The sequence below is a fragment of the Cibotium barometz genome, chromosome 7 (genome assembly GCF_041138505.1).
Source record: "Cibotium barometz isolate CiBa-2024 chromosome 7, ASM4113850v1, whole genome shotgun sequence".
Lineage (NCBI taxonomy): Eukaryota > Viridiplantae > Streptophyta > Polypodiopsida > Cyatheales > Cibotiaceae > Cibotium > Cibotium barometz.
The window spans coordinates 7,718,890-7,731,756 of NC_141052.1; the positions used below are offsets into that span (position 1 = coordinate 7,718,890).

Below are 12,867 nucleotides of genomic sequence, written 5' to 3' on the forward strand. Positions count from 1 at the left end.
GTTTTGGATTTATGGTATTGGATTTATGGTATATGTGGAAGCATTATTTGCTTCAGCTGAGATTTTCTATCATATATGGCATCTTGAAGACCTATGGTCATGGGGAAGATTAGTACCCTCTAAGGAAGAGGTGTTTTACACACATTCATTCATGGTTTTTGGGGCTTCTTTTGATGAGCTCGTGTGTTTATGGTCGAATGATGGTTGTATATGGATAATCCGGTGTCACATGCACCCGACACCATGGTGCTATGCGACACACTGGCTCATCATTCAATGTAATCTATACATCATTAATACCCTTTTTAGGAATATTTGTCATATGTCGTGGCCCCATTGTGAGCCCCACTATAGGACATGTCAGGCAGGAGCTACGTAGGTGAGTCTCCAAGCCCCTCCTAGCCTTAGGTGTCGGGGTCAATCCCTTAGAACAAGCATGTAGAGTCAACTAAGGTTAGGGCATGCATAAGTTGGTCCTATAGTTGCATATCCAAAGCACATAAAAGCATATAGAAGCATTGATGCACGGGCCAGCCCATGAGGAAATACTAGGCATAGTATATGTCTTGGTTCTTGATGCTTGCATCATGGACACCCCATCCATCATGTCGGCCAGCTTTAGGGGCTGTAATCAGCCATTTACAGCATTATATACCAGTCAGCCAGCATCTAGGCTGCCATGTTAGCAACTGGCAGCCACACATGTGAAATGCGATAGCATTAAATGCTATTTTTCTCAGTCGTAAGCATTTCATGCTGGCCAAGAGCCCCTTTTGCAAACCGATCAACACTTCCCATGGGTATATGAGAAGCCCTCCATGATCTCCATAAAAATCATCTCATTTCACAGAAGTTCAACATGCAGAATGTGAATATGTGTGCCTAAAAGCCTCCGTGTTTTTCTAGAGCATACAATCAACCTTCAAGCACCCTGTGCTTCATCCCCTAGGCAATGTGTAACTATATAGGTGTGAACACCCCTTATATGCATAAGTGTGATTGTATTTGTGTGAACCTACTCTTATGAGTAGATACGATAAGTGTGTGTGTGACCTAAGCGGTGATATGTCACCACAGTGTCACTTATAGTTTGTGTGAGTCAAAAGATAAGGCTGCTTGCCTACAAAAGAATGTACTTGGTGCAAGTTATTACACAATCATAATCAACATCATTGTACGTGCAATCTCTCTCTCTCTCTCTCTCTCTCTCTCTCTCTCTCTCTCTCTCTCTCCCCACCATGGAGTTCCATCCACCTTAGCTGTGACTATCAAACCCTAACCCTAGTGGGCCATCAAGAACCACCCAGCAAGTTCCCCTATCGCCTTTCCAAGGCATTGGAGGGCAAATTGGTGCAGCAACTTTCCCAGTTACTCCAAGCTGGATTTATCTAGCCCTTATCCTCGCCTTTGCTGCACCTATTTTATTTGTGCAAAAGAAAGACAAGTCCGCACAATTAAGCGTGGGCTGCAGGACACTCAATAAGCTCACAATTAAAAATGCCCAAGATTGAGTATATCCTTGAGCGACTCAATGGTGCTAAGTTCTTTTCGAACATAGATCTCAAAAGTGGCTATCATCAAGTTCAAACCTTTACGGCTCACATTCCAAAAACGGCCTTTAGGACTGAACGCAGCCACTACAAGTTTGTGGTGACGCCATTCGGCCAATGCACCAGCGACGTTCAACAAGATGACGTCTAGGGTTTTTGTGGAGCTCATAGGACAGTGTGTTCATCTAGTGGAAAAGGTCTTGCAACTATTTCGAGACAATGAGCTCTTTCTTTATCAATACAAAGAAGAGCGAATTTAGACTAGTGGAAATCCACTCTCTGGGATATGTCATCAACGCAAACAAGATTAGTCTTGACCCTGAAAAGGTAAGGGCAATTCTCAAAAGGGAAGTTTCCAAGAATGCTCAGGCGATCTGCTGTTTTGTCGCTCTCTGTCAAGCATACAGTTCCCACATGGACAAATTTTCCGACCTTGCAGCACCTCTTACAAACTTGCTTAAGGGCGTGACTCGTGAAGATGCCTCGACGGAAAGTATCCATTATGGGCAAACCACTTGAGGCATTCAATGCACTGAAGAAAGTTACCTCCGAATCTCCGGTTCTCAAGTTGGCTTCATGGGATAATCCTTTTGAGGTCATTACCGATGCCAGCAATTTAGCCATAGGAGCTGTCCTCTAGCAAGAAGGGTGCGGAGTGGCTTATTATGGCTGGAAATTGAATGAAGTAGAGTAAAACTATTCAGTATATGACAAAGAGTTATTGGGGGTGTTGACAGCTCTTAAGCATTGGAAACCTTTCCCTTATGGAAGGGAATTCAAAGTTAAGACGAATCATCAAGCACTCAAAAGGCTGCAAACCATGCCTAGTGTCCAACAAAGTGACAAACAAGCCAGGTGGAGTAAGATTTTCCAACGATTTGGAGGTATGATTAAATACATCCCTCGCAAGAATAACCCCATTGTCCATGCTCTAAGTCACAAAGGTACCATTTAGACTCTGCAAGAGTCCCCTATGCTCGATATACAGGGAAAGGATTTACATAGTATGAAGGCACAGTACGAGGATTCTTTGGAATTCACAACTCAATATAGATTGGCCCTTCAGTCAAAATCGGGTCACTATACCATCCAAGATGGCTAGTTGTTCTACGAGAACCGGCTATGCATACTAAGGGAAAAGCGACAGACACTTCTTCATGATGCCCATGACTCTCTTGTCAGAGGTCATCGTGGTGTTAACAGTACATTGGAGAAGTTAGATCGTTCATTTTATTGGCCAAAAATGCTAAGGGATATCTATCAGCATGTCCAATCATGTCAGATTTGCCAAAAGGTTAAGATTCCTCATATGAAGCAGGCAAGGTTGCTACGACCTTTGCCAGTTCCAGAAGGATATCAGCATGGATTTTGAAGAACCCCTTCCAACAGCATTTGGATCCACGAACACATGGTGTCACCTTCCTTGGAGACCAATAAGACCATGAAAACATTTTCAAAAATCATCGAGCCAGTAAAGAAGCGCCTCGCCAAAGTTCACGAAGCATACACCAAGCAAGCCAACAAGTCTAGAAGAATGTCAACTATAAAAAAGGAAATTAGGTGTTTCTCTAGATCATGAAGCATAGATTGAAGCAAGTGGACAAGTGTTGTCCCAAGCTCTCCTTTCGCAGCTTTGGCCCTTTTCCGATCATCAAAAAGATCAGTGATGTCTCCATGAAGCTAAAGCTACCATACAATTGGACTATGCATACGTCTTCCATGTTTCTTGATTATGTTGAACCATCTTTGCAGGTGGTCTCAGATGAGCAACAGCCTGAGATGGTTGGCGAAGCCGAAGTCATCGAGCCAAAGCAGATTCTCCTCCATAGATGGAAGCATGGTTCTCATCGAGGCACTCATGGATGCAAACAGATTCTCCTCCACAGACAAAGATAGTTCTACACAAAGTTCACGGACCGAGGCAATCATGAAGCCGTATAGGAGTACCCGCAAATATTGCCGAACTACTTGGAAGCCATGAGCCTGCCACCAAGCTATGCAGGAGGGAATGTCACATGCACTCTGTACTGTGGTGCTATGTAACACAATGGCTCAACATTCAATGTAATTTTATACATCATTAATACCTTTTCTAGGAATACTTGTCGTACGCCATAGCCCCATTGTGAGCCCCAATCCGGGACATGTCAAGCACGAGTACGTAAATCAGTCTCCTAGCCTTAGGTGTCAGGGTCAATTCCTTAACCCACTTGGAGAACAAGCATGTAGAGTCACCTGAGGTTAGGGCATGCATAAGTCAGTCCTATAGTTGCATATATAAAGCATGTAAAAGCATATATAGAAGCATTGATGCATGGCCCAGCCCATTGGCCATCCCATGAGGCAATACTAAGCATAGTATATGCCTTGGTTCTTTATGCTTGCATCGTGTACATCATGTTGGCCAGCTTTAGAGGCTGTAATCAGCCATTTACAGCATTATATTCCAGTCGGCCCAGCATCTGGGCTGCCGCATCACCAACCGGCAGCCACATGTGTGAAATGCAATTGCATTAAATGCTATTTTCCTAAATCGTAAGCATTTAATGCTGGCCGACAGCCCCCTATTGCAAACCAACCAGCACTTCCCATGGGTATTATAAGAAGCCCTCCATAATCTCCATATAAATCACCTCATTTCACAACCAAAAGAAAGTGAATATGTGTGCCTAAAAGCCTCCAGATTTTTCTAGAGCATACAATCAGCCTTAAAGCACCCCCCATGCTTCATCCCTTAGGCAGCATAGAAGATCCTCTCATCTTCAACCAACATATGTACATATGCTCAGTACTTCTGGACTTGCATAAGTGGCTTCATAGAGTCTTCTACAATGCTATTGGGTCCGCATATGGTTCAGCCTACGTTCAGTCTTCCTCATCCTTGCTTTTGGCAGTCCACAGTCATCATTCACATCATTGTATAAAGTTCTCCAAAGTAATACAAGCAAATACAAGGATCAGGACCAAATCCATAATGATTTTAAGATCTTGTACCAAAAACTTTCAGATCAAGTCTCTCCAAGTGTTACACATCCACTGCCAGCACTAGCTCCAGGTCTAAAGGATGCAGAGGGGGCTTTCCCCTTCACTACTCCTATTCAATAGTGAGGTGTACATGCATATATGCCTAACCCTGCATATATGGTGACTTGTTGTATATAGTTATAAAGGGAGTGTGAATTCCACCTTAAAGATGGTGAGTGCCATTTGGATAAAAACCTAGAACACACACCAAGGGATACATAGGATCTGTACATTGAAACTCTCCCACATGGCAAAGGACCTCTCGCTTTCCTTGCATACTTTTGATAGTCCTACCCACCATTATGGTTGTATCCCCCCTCCACCAAGGGAAAAAAGTTCAAATGATCACCCACCTCTCTAATATCGTGCCTTTTTTCAACATAACGGTTCTCATGCTTGTCAAGCAATCCAACATGCTTTCGAATCCTTGCTTCATTGGCAAACCATTCATCATTGACTCTGCTTACACACCTGCATGTGAAGCACCCCAACACCCAGAGATGTATGTCAAAAACCCCATGTTAGCATGCCATGACACAAAAAAAGGACTCTACAAAACACACAAAACTCAAGATAAAATGCTAAAAGTAGCTTTACTTAATGAAAATCACACCAAGATAACAATGGAACTATTCATAAAATTTCAAATGCCTACCACTCAAAATTTCGCAACAGCAGACCAGCCTGTGCTCTGGGTATGGAAAGAACTGCTGCTACACTACAAATTGCTTCTTCTTGCCGCCGCTCAATGTCCTTTTCATTCAAGACCATGTAAGGCAACTGTCATCCAACACACACTTTGTCAAGACAACTATCATTATGAGGATCATGTCAATAGGCTAAGCTCAAATGTCAGGGTGCACTAACAAAAGCATGGTTCAACCTTATCTACTATGTATTGGTGGACTGAATAAAAATGAAATTTTTAAAAAGAATCCTACTGGATTGCTGAAAACTAAATGCTCACTAAGTTCTTTAAGAATACACAAAGAAACCCTCATGTAGTGCTTTCCCAATTGCTAAAATCTGCTGCAATAAGAAGCCATGGACTGATCTACAGTACTTGCTGCTGTTTAGGCTGAATCAACTATTCTTCACGACTGATCTCTCCCTTAATTGGCTGCTCCAAAAAGACGTGTGGAAGATGTGTAGAATGAGGCAAGAGGAATCCTATTTATTGAAAAAATAGGACAAACTAAGTCACCATCTTTACCCAGGCAGATGGCATGGAAAGATAAATCGTAGCTCTCTTCCTTTCCCTACTTAAACATGGTGGTCTCCTTGTCAATCCACCTTACAATAACCCCTCAGCATTGTTTATTGAGTTTCATGGAGGCCATTCATATATGGTCGAGGATAGCCTGGCTTAGGGCAAGTGTAGATTGAGGTACATCCTCTTATCATTCGGTGTGCAATGGTATGGATGTCCTGCTCAGGCCCTCAGATATTCTAATAGAGCGGATTAGGCTATCACAAATAACCTCGACCTCCGAATCCCTTCTCTAGTGCACTTGTGCATCAACAACTCCACCTACTTATTCCTTAAGTGTGATTTTTAATATGGTATCACAGCTTCCACCTTGCTCTGGAGCATTAATGCCACCTGCCCTACGCGGATTTGCCTCACCCGGACATAGTGTCCTCTGCCAAATTGTTGTATCTCCACCTCCAGTCAAAACTCTTGTTGCAAAGGGGACACAACCCGGGGACATTATAACCATCCAAGTTGTATGCCATAGGTAGAACGCCTAGTGTCTACATGCCACTGAGGACATGTCCAGCCCCAATGGCAACTCCACTGAGATTTACACACTGCCTCACCTTGTACCTGCTATATGCAGGGGTCCTTGGCCGGCAGCGTCCCATACTGGCTTAGCCATGATCAACTTGCTCTTATACTCTGAGATGTTGATCTCTTAAAGTCTAGTGAAGGGTGGGCAAATGTGTGATGTATTCTTGTGCATTAGAGAAGCTATAGTCTATGGCAGTTGATTTTTTATTTATTTGTTAAGTTTACCTGCCTCCGATGGTAGATGGGTTGTTGATCATCATCAGCACCATTGTAATCAAAAGCATAATCAGACTGATCATCATCATCATCATCGGTAGGCATGCGATCGCTTTCAAAATCTTCTTCTGATGTTTCACAAAGAGCATCCTGCATATCGTCTTCAGAACTCATTGACCTTTGAAGAGGGGAGCTGCAGAGAGGGTAAGCTGGGAAAAAAAAATGGAGCAAAAATTGTACAAAATTAGAAAAATCGATGTATGAAAGCTAGGGTTTTGTACACGCTGAAACAGCTGCCGTGCCTTGCTAGGACGATTTGAGATGATGATACAACTGTAATTACTTGCATTATTATTATTATTTAAATTTTAATTGATTGCCTTTTCTTTATTGACTATACAATAGGCCATGCTATGGCCGCTCTTTCACCTTTTGCTTGGCTTTATTAGCACCGCCTCAATTGTTTTGATTTTGCATCATCTCCAAGGGTTTGTTTGGTGCATCAATAGTTAGGAGGCAAGTTTATTGAAATTGAATATGGCATGCTATGGAGTGCTCGAGTACCCCATGTGTATTGTTAAGATGCACTAATACATAGCCAACAAAGTGCTCAACAAAGTGCTCGCGTGCAAACCCCATGCACCAATGTGTGAAGGTATCACGAAGAGAATGTTACCAATGCTACCTATCCTTCATGGTTCATGTCTTAGCACTCTTTTTTTTCATATAATGCATACCTGAGATCCCTTTTAATGATTTTTCTCTTTGCTATTAGTGCATTATAGCGCTACCCTACCTCCTTATTTGAATTGATTCTTCGCTTGAGAACCCGTCAATCTTGACCCTTAGACAAGTCACGCCTATTTAAAAATATACAAAGTTGTGGTTTGAAGGCTTGATTTAACAATAATTTATTGGAGATAAAGAGGAGAATGTCCTTGAGGGGTGAGTAAAGACATCATGATTAACTCTTAAATGTTATTCTTAACAAGTTCAATCGATACTTCTTTTTTTTCTCCCACCCTCCTCTAAAGCAACACAAAAGAGATTCTTTTCCTAATGCCTTTGATTGATAGCATGCCTTCACCATATTCTTGTTTTGGTACCCTTTATAGGAATGCAAGCTTTGTAACAATAATATCATCTACTCAAGCATAGTTTTATTCACATGATATCCATGCTTTGAAGAACCTTTGCACTTCCATGACCATAGATGATTGTGCTCTTCACACCTTCGATAATAAGTTGTTATTTTGATCCTTTCATTCCCCTTTTACCTTGATTTGTACATGTGGTTCAAAAAAGGTACATGCTTTAGTGTATCTCATCATTTGCACAAGTCCCTTTGTCAAGTGAATTAATTTGTTCATTTGCACAAGTCCCCTGTCAAAGTCATTTTTGTTACTAGCTGCACCACATCAAATGTGCACATGACAATCATGATTCATGGTACTTCCTATGTCATAGTCACTCCATCACATTTTTAATCCTTAACATGGTGATCATGCTAATTTAAGTACAACATGCCACTTTGAATTTACAAATGCAAATCATGTTAGTCTAGAATTTTTGAAAATATTATGAGCGAGTTTTCTTTGTGACTATTTGAAGTGCAAGCTTGTTTAAAATTCTCTTAAAGAATAGATGGAGGAACTCTCACTAAGTTAAAGTGGTAAGGTGTTGGTAATCATGCACTATGATCGTGTGTGCGTGTACATGTGCATGCATGCATATGTACATGTGTGTGCATGTATGTACATGTGCACGTGTGCACATGTGTATGCATGCATACACGCTCGTGTATGTTTGTGTGTGTGTGTGTGTGTGTGTGTGTGTGTGTGTGTGTGTATGCGTGTGTCTATGTGCATGTAAGCAAACACTCGTGCATGGGTGTAGGTGCACGTGTGAAAGAAATACTTCAACCCCATAAATAAGATAAGTGAGAAACTTATAAAGTAAAAAGGTATAGAAAGATCAAAATAAAGAAAAAATATAAGTGAACCACCAACAAAGATAATTCATATGGGGCACTCTATGCTAAAAGAAGAATTAATACAAAACTCCTCTACTATTATGACCCACCACTAAGTTGAAGGCACCACCACTAGGGAAGGGATTCACTTAGATTTCAAAAACCTCAAAGCTATAATAGAGGAGGAGCTTTCCCTTGCCATCATCCATGAAAAGTAAGGTATTGGTATCCTCAATTTAGTAAGTAAGATGGTACGTGTCATCATTCCCCCTCACTTGTTTTTTGAGGTTACAAACTATATCTTGAACGATTTGGAAAGCTAAAAGATTCAAGTTAAAATTCCTAGCTTAAACAAGTTCTAAACATGAATTAAGTAACAAACAACTATGCTATGCAACGAAACACACTAAATCTAAAAATCCTATCATCATAAAGAGGTTGTCTATTCATGAATAAACAAGCCAATCTAACCTAGATAATAAACTAAGATTGAATTATGTGTGAGACCTAAAACTTTGTGACAACTTCTAACCTAGACTAATAAACTAAATGAATTATGTGTATAAGAACTAAAACCTTTTGAGAGTTTCTAATTAAAAAGTACATGGAATAGCTAACTGAAAGGTAATGATTTGAATTCAAGAGCAATCTGGATTCAGGAATGATTTGAATTTAGGAGTGTTCCATAGCTAGCGATATAAAATATGGGACAATCGTGGAGTCAAATTGGCGATCCAGACTCGTGAGCTAGGATCAACGATCGAAATCTCACAATTTTGGGACAGGGATTTAGATTTGGGGTCCGTGATCCACTTGTGCAATAAAGATAATGGTTGGCACAGATTTCTCCCACTCTTTTTATAGCTCAAGTGTGTGAAAATGAAGATCATTTACCGCTGGTAGTCCCCCTCAGTACCCAATTTTTAACTTTGGTCCAGCGATTGTTTCAATGGTTTGAAAGCTGGATCTTGGTCAATGATCCAAAATATGTCATTTAGTTGTTGGTTCTTTTTCTAAGCATTTTCTATGGTTTTTCTTGATGTTTTTGGGTTTTTTAACATGATAGTGTTGCTTAGAAACACTTCAAGTCGTGATTTAACACTCAATTTTATTTAAAAATAATAATGACTACAAAAATTAATATCTCGATTAAGCTAATATTAATAAAAAATCTAGAAAATACTAATATATACTAATTTTTAAATTAATCTAAGTCTAATTCTCATTGTTAGACCCTAAAATCTCTCTAGCTAATCAGTATGCATAAACATGCATAAATCAAGCATATACTCATCCACCTGATCACCCTCAAGCCCAAGGGTGCACACATAAATACAATGAAGTACCACATACCTTACCTTGGTGTCCCATACCACCAAGAGATAAGACTTCACTCCAACAGCACATTGCTCTAGCATGAAATGGCAAGAGAGTAGGCACAATGCTCTACATAAGAGAACATCCCTTGAGAGTGCCCCATGCCCCTATTATATAGGAGGGCCCTGAAGTGACTATTGACTCTCCATTTCCATGTGTGACCCTTGGTTGCCTAACCCTAACCTTAACCCAAGGTTAGACCTAACCCTTGCCCCACTAGAGCATGTTCCCATGCTCCCATGCTCACATGCCTAGGGTGGGTTAGCCTCCTAGTATATGCACATAACACTCATGGTAATGAAATCAACCAAGTGGAGTGATAATCTACCTCAATCACACTCGAGAGAGCTTACTCTTCCTTCCATCACTCTCGTGAGACAAAGAATAGATCTACTTAATCAACAAAAAACACAAAGGGTTAAGATTAAAAAGAAAGGTTACTTTAATCACACAAATCCACTCCCAAACACCCAAATCAACTCAAATCCTTCTCTAGCATACATCTCCCTAACATTTAACCAAGAATTTGCATCCAAGCGTAAGATAAGAGTGAGAAAAATACAAGTTGATAGCTCTACTTCCTTCCCTCATCTAAGACTAATTTGATTCTCCGAGAGTGACGCCATTTGTTCATGAGAACTTTCTTGCTCTCTTGCAAGGAATTATAGTGATAGAGGTTAGAACTCTTATCTTAATGGTTAGATGATAGCTCTACTTCCTTCCCTTATCCAAGACTAATTCAATTCCCTAGGAGCGACACAATTTGTTTATGTTAAAAACCTTCTTGCTCTCTTACAAGGAACCATACTGATAGTGGTTAGTCCTCTTGTCTTAGATCGTGGAATTCCCAATTGGAGAGGTAAAAGAGCCTAAGAGGTGTGTCAATCCCACTTATTTAAGCCTTTTCTCTATTCTTAATGCTCTAAGTAAGGTAATGGTTAAGCTAGAAAGCTTGAACTAGTCTCCTCTACTGTCTTGCTCAACTACACTCTCACTCAAGCTTGTAAGCATGCACACTAAGCACACTCCAATCATATAAGCATGCACCCTATAACACACTCCAATCACACATATAAGCATGCACACTGCAATCAAGCAAGCAAGCAAGAAGGTAAGAGCACAAGAGAAGAAGAAATCTTTGCACTTATGAAATGATTCATTCTCCCCATTCACAGTATCAAAAGTTGTATATATATACAAGGGTTTTGCTTGGTCACCCAACTTAAGTGGGTGCCCATTGCGCGTGGAGTCTCTCCCTGTCCATCTCCCCACCCCTTCTCTTTTAGGAAAATTACTGGGCCATGTAAAGTAGATGTGTAAAGGTTCTTAGAGCCCAATGTCGACATCGAGGAGGAGTCTACATAATGGATCCAGTGAAGAAGATGAGGCTAATGTTAACATTAGTAAGGGTATTTACACACACCTAGAAAAGGGGGGAGAAAGCTAAGAATCTATAAAAGGGGATATCTTCCTACCTATTCTCATGGGTAGGAAGTCTACCCCATCTATCTCCTTGCTCATCCAAGAAAAGGGGGAAAAATCTCCTAGAGTTTAAAACACCCTAATGGTAACAACACTGATGGTAACACCCTAATGGTAACAACACTGATGTGACGAAAATAACAACACCATTACAATTGGCATCGATATCGATGTGGGAAATATTGACTGTATTGAGATTGGCATTAGCATGCTCAACATTGAAATTAACATGGAAAACAACAATATCAACATGGACAACATCATTATTGCCATTAACTAGGCTAATGTGGCTAGCATTGACTTTTGTGTGGATAGCATGAATATTATGTCACGTTAAAACAATGTATATGGCATGATAATGATATGTATACTATGGCAAGGATGGGTAGCATACATCTCTATTTTTTTTCGAGAAAAAGATCCTTCAATTAGTTTAAAAAAAATCAGCCACACAAGGGGCTAAGTACAACCATGACGGGCTAGATACACAAACTCGCCTCATATAAGGGCGGGAAACAAGAGATCAAAGGGGAAGAGATGCTTCTCCTCCGCATGGCCGCTCTGTGAGGAGAAGGCTATCTCTTACAGGGGGGGAGGAACAACCACAGAGGTAGTATGTAATGCCAAATGGGGTCACCGCCTCTATCTGTGAGAAAAGGGCCAGGCCTCCAAAGTCTCAAGAAGGCTTGTTGCCACTACCGCATGCGGTCATAACCTCCTTGTAGCTTCCCCCACCACTGACTTGAGGGTGTGAATGATATTGAGCCATATGCTCCTGATGGTCTCAATCGGCGGAGTGTGGGTACCCTCGATGGCCTCGCTACATCTAGCACGCTAAATGTGCCAGGTTGCTATGTTGCTGCAAATCTCCCATCTCTGGTAGGAGCCTGGTGGCAAGTCACCTGTCGGTGGGGCTGTGACTGGTACTGCTGCAATACAATGGTGGGAGACTTGAAGGGCTAGTCCTCCCCTAGTCTTGACCACTCTAGCCTCGGTGGCCTAAGCGATATTACCCCAAGTGATGATCTGGGTCAATGCCATGTCCATAGCAAAGATGCTGAGAATCCGCTGCCAAACTTGCTTAGCCTTTGGGCAATCCCAAAGGCAATGTCACTGAGACTCCTGGGGGTGGCCACACCTCAGGCAAGCTACTGACCTACCTCCAACTGCCAGCCAAGTACCGACCACCAAACCTCTGTGTGCCATCAGCCAAAGAAAGAGAGTGATCTTCCTTGGTCGAAAGCTATCCTAAAGCCTCTTCTAGAAATCCGAAAGGAAGCGTTATGATAGGCCCTAAGACTACCAGTGTGCTACTGCTGTTGGAGTGCCATCTATCTCGAGCTTCTGGATTCTATGGCCAAACCGTGCTGTATATGCAAAGAAGGGGGCATCCAGAGTCTCCTCCTCCTGATCTGTGGGATCATGCCAAGTCCACTCTCTGTTCTGCCTGGCCA

The 12,867-nt window shown here is 41.5% G+C and overlaps 1 protein-coding gene across 6 annotated transcripts in view; it reads right to left on the reverse strand.

Moving 5' to 3' along the window:
* The window catches only part of LOC147636641 (putative E3 ubiquitin-protein ligase ARI7), a 37,122-nt gene extending 30,073 nt beyond the window's left edge, over positions 1–7,049 (reverse strand). For 3 of the 6 annotated variants that reach the window (XM_086800095.1, XM_086800096.1, XM_086800097.1), the window contains exons 1-3: positions 6,592–6,917; positions 5,230–5,354; positions 4,928–5,045 (exon numbers count right to left, since the gene is read on the reverse strand). In XM_086800095.1, the coding sequence (XP_086656221.1) occupies positions 4,928–5,045; positions 5,230–5,354; positions 6,592–6,756 (408 nt within the window). In that variant the 5' untranslated portion in view covers positions 6,757–6,917. The other 3 variants (XR_015266182.1, XM_086800093.1, XM_086800094.1) reach the window with 2 other exon arrangements.
* Positions 7,050–12,867: the final 5,818 nt, after the last annotated feature.